The 9363-nt window shown below is 40.9% G+C and overlaps 1 protein-coding gene across 1 annotated transcript; it reads left to right on the top strand.

Annotated features, from left to right (window-relative positions):
* Positions 1 to 5589: 5589 nt before the first annotated feature.
* LOC111442874 lies at positions 5590 to 7989 on the top strand. Its single transcript, XM_023080431.1, has 4 exons — positions 5590 to 5844; positions 6004 to 6188; positions 6500 to 6689; positions 7492 to 7989. Exons 1-4 carry the CDS (start codon positions 5590 to 5592, stop codon positions 7987 to 7989), a joined length of 1128 nt encoding a protein of 375 aa, XP_022936199.1.
* The last annotated feature ends 1374 nt before the right edge of the window (positions 7990 to 9363 follow it).

The following is a 9363-nucleotide window of genomic DNA, read 5'->3' as shown; positions in this document are numbered from 1 at the left end:
TTTGAACCATTAGTATCAATAATTTTTGATGAGGCATGTGGATGGCCTTATTGTAAGTTCTCAATGGTCAATAATTTCTAAATCAATAAAGCTTGCTATGCTTAAAGTTCTTCAAAAGCTATGAAATGGGATGTTGAAGTGGAAGGCACCACATATATTTGTGCTGAATTAAAAGGGAATGGGTAGGAGTTGAAGATAATGTATAGAAAAATAGTAAGAGTTTCCATTCTACACGAATCTCCCACTATTATGCTCAATATTAATACCATAACAAATATATTCCTAAAATTTCAATTTGGAATCTATTTCAATATTTTTAGTTATTGGTTATATAATGTATTTCTTTTTCTATCGAATATTATCCCATATAGAAAGAAAAAGTAGAGAGTCCCGACATGATTTGTGAGTCCGTTAACGAGTTTAGTCTGAATTGATGAAAGATTTCATTTTATAGCTCATTTTCTTTGAGTCTCTATATTTTAAATGTAACGACCCTAAAGTTCTACTTACTCGGAGTTGTTACTAACGTCTACTACTCAGCTCAAATGTGGAAAATAATCTTTAAATCAACATCATAAAATAGCATAAATTTTGAACGAATGAAAATATTTTTGACTTTAAAAACACTGTCATGGTCTTACGTGTTCTAACGCATAATACTGAAAACAATTAAAAACAAATACAAAATAAAATAAAAGTAATGTGAAATTCAAGACAAACGATACTAACCTAAGTCTAGGAATTTAAAGATGCGACTATCTAATGCACGTGTCGTGTTCTCTGCTTGCGATGTCACCGTCATCTGTACATGGGACCTATCTCTATCTCATCTCATACTAGGGGTGACCTCCAGTCTGGACTACTATGGATGTGTAGTACTTCCCTACACCCGACCCACACGTTCGAGTGTGTCCCCTGGCAGCTCGCATACCCCCTAGACCCTCTCTGGTCAAGCAAACTGTCTGTAGCGACGTCCGGAGGTCAGCGGAACACCTGGTGTCATGCTCCCCAAGATCACCGTACTCATCATACTGTGTGCGTCCGCACTCTTCATCTCTAGGGGAAGTATCACTATGCTTATGTACATACAACATGCATGAGGTTCCTCTAGTTCTCATCTTATCATCTCTTCTGAAACAACCCTAGTCTTATCTCTTTGTTACATTAAGTCAAGGAGACATACTAAAGATCTCGAGGATCTCGAAGACATGCTGAAGATCGTAGTTCTCTTTGTTACATTACCCATGATCGAAATATGTTGAAACAAAGTAAAAGAAGCAAAGAAAAAACTTGAGGGAAGAGAGTTTTTGGAACAAAGTAATCTTAAGCACTTACCCCATAGAGAGACTAGAGAGACTGCTAAAAAATAAAAGACCAATTATAAAGTCAAGTGGATCAAAAGAGACCAAAGGATACTCTTATAGTAAACAACCTAAGATTAGTAATCTAGGTTATTTGCAACCCACCGACTCTATTTTTCTTAATAAAATAGAGACACATGGAATGCTCTATTATATAAGAAAAATATGTAAAAATATTTTATAAATGATAGTCATGGACTTAAACGTTCATACTAAATTCATTTAAAAAAGTATTGTTATCAACAACATAGAAAAAAAATGTATAACATGAATTAAAATAAAATAAAGCAACGCTCTAATTTAATATAAGGGCTAAAATTTACACATAAATGCAACTACCCTAGCTTCAGTTCCATAGACTTCACACCGATGTCATCATTCATAAAGGGATGTCTTACCTTTACGTAACCTTTTAGTTTTAATAAATATTACTAAATGGAACATCTAAATATTATTTTATGATGTTTCTTTTTAAGTAATGATCCTTCTTTCAACGTTATTACAATAATACTTTTACTAAATATTTATGATGTTTCTTTTTAAGTAATGATCCTTCTTTCACGTTGTTACAATAATACTCTTACTATCCCGATAACTTCTAAGAATATTTATATCATCTAAAATTTTAAGTGACTACATCTAAGAATTGAAATATTTGTAGATATATCTATAAATAAGAGGGTTTGTCATCGATATCTTCAATATCTTGTTTAAAATTCATATAAATTCGAGTTATCAATATCATAATGATAATGTAAACTCCATTCTTTCAAATACTATATCGTAAGTTTCCAAAGATTGCTAGTCTAAACTTCGTGAGGACGATGGGATCGATCGAAGTACAAGAACAAAGCACATTCAACTTACTCTATTTTAATTTTCTTTCCATAAAGACGTGGGGTTTCTATTGGAAATGACCCACGATCGAAGTATGTCGAAACAAACAATTGAAGCAGGAAAAACAACTTGATGGGAGAGATCTTTTGGAACAAGGAACTTTAAGCACTTATGTTTTTCAATTATTTTTGCTTTATGAAAATAACATACATCCTCGTGAGTATTTACGGTGGAGCAAGCACAACTAGTTTGCTAAACTTTGTCCTCAAGTTAAACAGCTACTTAATCATTTCCATCAACAAAAGACTAACAATTTCCCTAAATTTATTCAAGTCAGTAACGGATGAGTAGTTAAAATTGTTGTAGATTAATGACATTTTTTTGCTAAGTCAAGCTTATTAACTCAATTCACTCTGAGCAACTCTCGCATGTTTGCAAATTTAATCCTTGTCAGGCTCTTGGTGAGAATGTGTGTGTTGAAATACAATTCGATATGATACTTGTTGGCTTTTTTGCCCTTGATCTCACTTTAATTAATTTCAATTAATTAATTAATTGATGTTTTGATGATAACAAACCTACTTTTAATTATTAACTATTTTCAGTATTTTGAAATGTCCACGGTATAAGGTCGGGAATAACTTTTAATCTCCACCTTCCATTATTCTTAACCCAATCCAATGGTCAACATTAATTCCTACATCTTGCCACTTTTCTCCTCTATATAAACTCATCTTCCCCACATTTTAAAACACAACTTACCTACATTCTTTCATCCTCATTTGTTCAAAGTCTTCATTGTTTGTTGCTCTCTCCAAGCTTACAAGTTTATTTCTCTTCATCTTATTCTTGAGAGGGATTATTATTGTATTGTGAGGAAATAGTTGTGAGTGTCTCAAATTGTAATTCTACTCTTTTGAAAGAGTTATGGTGTGTTATTATCAAACTCAAATACTTGTACTGCTTTGATCCTGCGTCGTGGAAAGAATTGAGTTTGCTCTTGAACTCGTAAAAAGAGTGGTGTAGCGGTTTGGCTCTGATCCGTGGAAAGAGTCGAGAAAGTTCTTTATTCAAATTCCCAAGAGGCGCTTGGGAAGTGGAGTAGGTCGAGTTTGACCGAACCATTATAAAACTACGATGTCATTTTCTCTAACTCTTTCCTATTTAATTTCAAAATTATTATTGTGATGTATTGCATGTTCTACTTGATTATTGTTTTGGCTTGAATTATTTTGTTCTAGTAATTATCTTCTTCTTATTTGTAAAAAGTTTCATGATTAAAAAAATTAATCACGTTTAAACACTTTTATCGTTAAAACCCTATTCACCCCCCTCTAGGGTTGCCATACCGATCCAACGAGATTTTTCACTTCGAGCAACTCCTGCATGTCTGCAAATTTAACTCTTGCTAGGCTCTTGGTGAGAATGTCTGTGTTGAAATAAAATTCGTTATGCTACCAACGTATAGAAAATAGACGCTCGCTCTGAAACCAACTTATTTAAATAACTCTCACGAACCTGTGAATGAGGTGTCGAGAGGGGAGAGACAAGGGGACAAAAGAAATTCTGAAAAAGCTCTTTTCTATTACATGATACAGTTTGCTTTCTGTCTCTTGCATTTTATCATGAAAACCAATCAATGTATACAACGTTTCTAAAATCTAAAATTAGCTATTCATAACTCGTTCTCTCATTCTTGGCCCTTTATTTTTTCTTTCGCCCTTTCCTTCTTACAACTCAAATTTCAAAAGCCTTGCTAAATTTAAGCAAATAAAAAACTATCCTCCTTTCTTTTTTCCATTTAAGTTTATTCCCAACAAAACTCCCCCATAAACTTAAATGCTCTATTCAATCATTCCACCTGCGCAGTTTTCGTTTTCTCGACCTCAGTCGTGGTTTCTTCAATTTTCTCTCTTTATCCTTGAGCGGCAGACTAAGCTTGTCCTTCTCTGATGCGACTTCATTTGGATCTTCTCGAGAACAGCCCATCTGAGACACCAACTCTTCATTTCTCCCGTTCTCAGCCATGCTTGTCTCAAACATCATGACTTCGTTCAGTTTACTCAATTCCCTTTGCAAGTCCATAGCGACATTTACAGCTAGCATTTTTGCTTCCTCCATTTCGGTTTTATCACGAGTGAGTATCTCAATCATGTGTCATAAATTCACTGCCTCCTGTTGGATTTGTTTCAGGTTCACGTCGAGTGAGCCTCTCTGTTGAGTTAGCATCTCTATATCTTTCTCCTCCCTCACTAGCTCGTCCACTAGATTCTCAATCTCCATTAACAAGCTATTCTCTTTCTCTACACCTTCTTCAACTTTATTCATAAGATCAGAGATTACCTTCCCATTCTTTTTCTTCTCTTGTTTGAGATAAAAGAAACTCTCACACAACTCAGCCATTTCTTTCTCCAACCTTTCAACCTTTATTTCTAACTCTTTCTTTTCTTCTTCCATTTTCATCTTCTTTCTTCTTTCTTCCTCGAATTGCTTTTCCGGCCATTGGGGCTCTCTCTCTTCGAGCTCGGGCTCTCTGTTATTCAGTTGTTCATCTTTATTCAATTTTCTCGCCTCCGTTATCTGGATTTTGCCAAATCTGCTGCGTATCACCTCATTTCCAATAGTTTCTAACCGCCTCACGACTATCGCCGTCGTCTTTCGCACCGTCGTGTTCTTTTATTTTCAGCTCTTCATTCTGAGCCATCAAGAGAATGTCTCCGTTTGTTGCGTCATCCAAGACTAGGTTGATCGTTTCTTCCACCTTTTCATTGGCTCGACAATCTCTTGCATAATGACCCATTCTGCCATAATTGTAACATTTTCGGAGTTACAATTGTTTGCATAGTGGCCATATTTCTGACATTTGTAACACTGGATGTTGGAATTGTATCCTTGACTGCGTCCTTGATCGCGTCCTCTTCCATGCCAATTTGCTTGGCTCTGGCTCGATATGTTGGGAATAAACTTAAATGAGAGAGAGAAAAAAAAAGAAAGAAGTATTTATTAATTTTGGGTTTTAAAATTTAGTCAAAAGCCCATACGAATTTTAGGAAAGTAGTGGTTTATGGGTGAGAAAGGTGTCATAGTTTTGACCAAATTTAGCCATACGAAATCTTATAAATAGTTTTACTTCTCGTTGTAATTAGAGAGCAAGTAGAGCAAGCAGAGAAAAGGAGTAGAGCAGAGAGTTTAATAAAAAAAGGCTTTTGAGAATTCTTTGTCTCCTCGCCTCTCTCCTCTTGACACCCCTTCAAAATTTCATGAGAGTTATCTAAACGAGTTAGTTTCAGAGTGAGCGTCCATTTTCTACAAGTCAGTATCAGAGCGGCTTTTAATTTCAACAAATTGGTATCAAAGCAAATTTTAATTCTACAAATTTGTATCAGAGCCGATGGCGAACATGATGGGACAAATGCCGCTACCACGATTGACGAAGACGAACTACGAGAATTGGAGTATCCAAATGAAAGCTCTTCTCAGTTCGCAAGACGCATGGGAGGTGGTCGAAGACGGTTTCAAAGAACCGAAGGATATCACGGGTTATATGGCAGCGCAAAACAAGTCACTAAAGGAATTACGATCAAAGGATAAGGCAGCATTATACATGCTGTTTCAGGCTGTTGAAGAGTCGGGCTTTGAGAAGATTGCAAGGGAAACTACTTCAAAAGAAGCGTGGGACACTCTAGAAAAGGTGTTCAAAGGAACCGACCGAGTCAAGCAGGTGCGTCTCCAGACTCTACGAGGCTAGTTGGAGAGCATGAAGATGGAGTTAGAAAATATATCTAACTATATTATACGTGTACAGACCGTGGCGAATCAGCTAAATCGAAACGGAGAAATGTTACCCGAGACGCGGGTTGTGGAGAAAATCTTGAGGTCGTTAACAGAAAACTTCGAGAATGTCGTATGTGCAATAGAAGAGTCGAAGGACCTAGCGAAGTTCACAGTCGATGAGCTTGCCGGTTCTCTCGAGGCACACGAACAATGCAAGTAAAAGAGGAGGAACCACTCGATCAAGCGCTTTAGACAAAGGCATCGATAAAGGATGAAAAGGCACTCTACTCTCAAAATTTTCGAGGTAAAAGTCGTGGAAGCTGTGGGAATGGTCGAGGTGGTCAAGGCAACACTGACAAAGAAAACTACCAGGAGAAGAGACTGTCGAGCCAAGCAAATTGGCATGGAAGAGGACGCAATCAAGGGCGCGGTCAAGGATACAATTTCAACATCCTGTGCTTTAAATGTCAGAAATATGGCCACTATGCAAATAATTGTAACTCTAACAGATGTTACAATTGTGGCAGAATGGGTCACTATGCGAGAGATTGTCGAGCCAAAGAAAAGGTGGAAGAAACCATCAACCTGGCCTTAGATGATCCAACAAGTGGAGGCATTCTTTTGATGGCCCAAAATGAAGAGCCGAACACAAAAGGAGATGGCGGTGTGAAAGACGATGGCGATAGTCATGAGGTAGTGGAAGTTGTTGGAAATGGGGTGATACGTAGCAGATTTGGCAAAATTGCGATATTAGAGAGAAAATCGAAGAAGGATGAACAACCAGATAGTAGAGAGCTTAAGCTCGAAGAGAGAGAGCTCCAATGGTGGGAAAGAGAATTTGAAGAAGAAAGAAGAAAGAGAATGGAATGGAATGGAGAGAGGATGCTGATGTTAAATAAAAGCCCCTGCCTTATTTAGTTATGTTTGTAAAAACATGTGAGTTCATGCAAATGGAGGAGCGTGATTCTAGGGGCCATTGTTTTGGCAAATTGGGCGAAGTCTTCGTCCACTTATTCTATTTTTGTATATTTGGTTTTTCTATTTATTTATTATTTAAATCATTCAACTGAAGTAAAATAAAATATCGAGTCTTCAGCAATCTCAGCGAATCTCTCACTCTCTCCCCTTTTACTTCCGCTAAATTTTCCTGAAACCTTCGGCCAATTTTTCGTCGACACTGTCTTCCGAATTGCCAGAGTCAACAAGTGGTATCAGAGCCTCGTTGAAGCGATCGGTAGTATACCATCACAGAAGAGCCAACCTATCAACAATCAAGTTGAATAGCTCAAGTGGTTAGAGCGTCGACCTAATAACACACAGGTCTTAGGTTCGAGTAGAAGAAAATGCAAAGCGCAAAAATAAATACATCGTGGGGCCCATCTCGAGCAGGCTCGTTCACTCCTCCACGTCGCCAAGTGCCGGCATCTCCATCAACACCACGAAGAGGCCGTGGCCGACGCCATGATGGCGGGCGTCGAGTTGTTATTGTTGAGCGAGTGATCGAGTACCGTGCCCCCAGAGATACTGGCGTCTCTTTCCACCAAGCGCGCACCGCACAATCGGCCTGGGAGGGAATCAAATCCCGTCGGGTCGGTGTACAGCGAGTGCGGGAATCCAACATCAAGGAGCTCTCGGAAGGAGAAGGCCGACGGAAGGAGCTCTCGGAAGGAGAAGGCCGAAAAGGCCCATGTGGCTCATTCCGAGGAGGATGAGCCAGCTCTCTTCATGGGTAACTGCATGCGTCCCCAATTTCGATTCTAAATCCACGGAGATGGAGGTAATCGACGACGTTGTTGAACCCGAGAAAGAGCTCCAGCTGGGTGTAGCAAAGGTGGCACGGGAGCCAATTCAACTAGAGGAGGAGCGAGTGTTCGCTCAGATCGGCGAGAGGGACGAGCAACACGAGCACCGACGATGGATCCTTGACACAGGAGCAACAAACCATATGACCGGGGCTAGATCGAAGGGCGCGGCACCATCTTGTTCGTCAGCAAGGGAGGCGAGCATCGCAAGCTGACCAACGTTCTACTTCATCTCGAGGCTCAAGGCTAACCTTATGAGCCTGGGTCAACTCGATGAGACAGGTTGCTTCATTTCCATCGAGCGCGGGCTACTCAAAATCTGCGACAATCAACGACGGTTGCTCACGTAGGCAAGGCGCACGACAAACCGTCTTTACATCCTGGAGTTAGAGATAGACCAACCCGTCAGCCTCTCGGCCAAGACCGAAGAGGTATCTTGGAGGTGGCACGCAAGGTACGGGCACTTAAACTTTCCTGTCCTAGAAAAGCTACAGAAGAAGGAGTCGGTGCACGGTTTACCAGCAATCAAAGGCATGAACAAGCTGTGCGACGGGTGCCTCATTGGCAAACAGAGACGCACATCCTACCGAGCCGATGAGCCGTTGGAGCTTGTACACTGCGATATCTGCGGGTCCATCAAGCCGGCGACCCCAGGAGGTAAGAATCTCTTCCTCCTATTAGTCGATGACAAAAGCCGCTTCATGTGGCTGACCCTGCCGCAAATGAAAAGTGAGGCGGCAGCCTTTTCGTCTCGAACATCCTACCGAGCCGATGAGCCATTGGAGCTTGTACACGGCGATATCTGCGGGCCCATCAAGCCGGCGACCCCAGGCGGTAAGAATCTCTTCCTCCTGTTAGTCGATGACAAAAGCCGCTTCATGCGGGCCCATCAAGCGGCGACCCCAGGCGGTAAGAATCTCTTCCTCCTGTTAGTCGATGACAAAAGCCGCTTCATGCGGGCCCATCAAGCGGCGACCCCAGGCGGTAAGAATCTCTTCCTCCTATTAGTCGATGACAAAAGCCGCTTCATGTGGCTGACCCTGCTACAAATGAAAAGTGAGGCGGCAGCCTTTCCGTCTCGAACATCCTACCGAGCCGATGAGCCGTTGGAGCTTGTACACGGCGATATCTGCGGGCCCATCAAGCCGGCGACCACAGGCGGTAAGAATCTCTTCCTCCTGTTAGTCGATGACAAAAGCCGCTTCATGTGGCTGACCCTGCTGCAAACGAAAAGTGAGGTGGCAGAGGCGGTTAAGCACATTAAAGCGCGAGCGGAGGCAGAATGTGAGAAGAAGATGCGAGTGCTGCGCACAGATCGAGGAGGAGAATTCACCTCGACAAGTTTCAATAAGTACTGCGACGGGATCGGCATACAACGGCACCTAACGGCGCCTTACTCCCCCCAACAGAACGGAGTGGTAGAGCGCCGAAATCAAACCATTGTCGGGAAAGCGAGGTCATTGTTGGTGACGGCTGTCTATCTCCTCAATCGGTCACCAACCCGAAACCTCGACGGGAAGACGCCATATGAGGCCTGGTACAACAAAAAACCAACAGTACATCATTTCCGCGTGTTCGGCTGCATCGCA

Source organism: Cucurbita moschata, unplaced genomic scaffold (assembly GCF_002738365.1).
Source record: "Cucurbita moschata cultivar Rifu unplaced genomic scaffold, Cmos_1.0 Cmo_Scf00005, whole genome shotgun sequence".
NCBI classification, from domain to species: Eukaryota; Viridiplantae; Streptophyta; class Magnoliopsida; order Cucurbitales; family Cucurbitaceae; genus Cucurbita; species Cucurbita moschata.
Note: the sequence above shows the minus strand (reverse complement) of the source record. Positions and strands in the feature narration are given on the sequence as shown.

Bases quoted from the DNA above. Each gene is read 5' to 3' on its own strand.
- LOC111442874 (XM_023080431.1), top strand. From the start codon at position 5,590: ATGGCGAACATGATGGGACAAATGCCGCTACCACGATTGACGAAGACG. The intron at 6,189-6,499 runs GTAAAAGAGGAG...CAATTGTGGCAG, and splicing joins GAGGCACACGAACAATGCAA to AATGGGTCACTATGCGAGAG. The intron at 6,690-7,491 runs GTGATACGTAGC...CCGTGCCCCCAG, and splicing joins TGGAAGTTGTTGGAAATGGG to AGATACTGGCGTCTCTTTCC.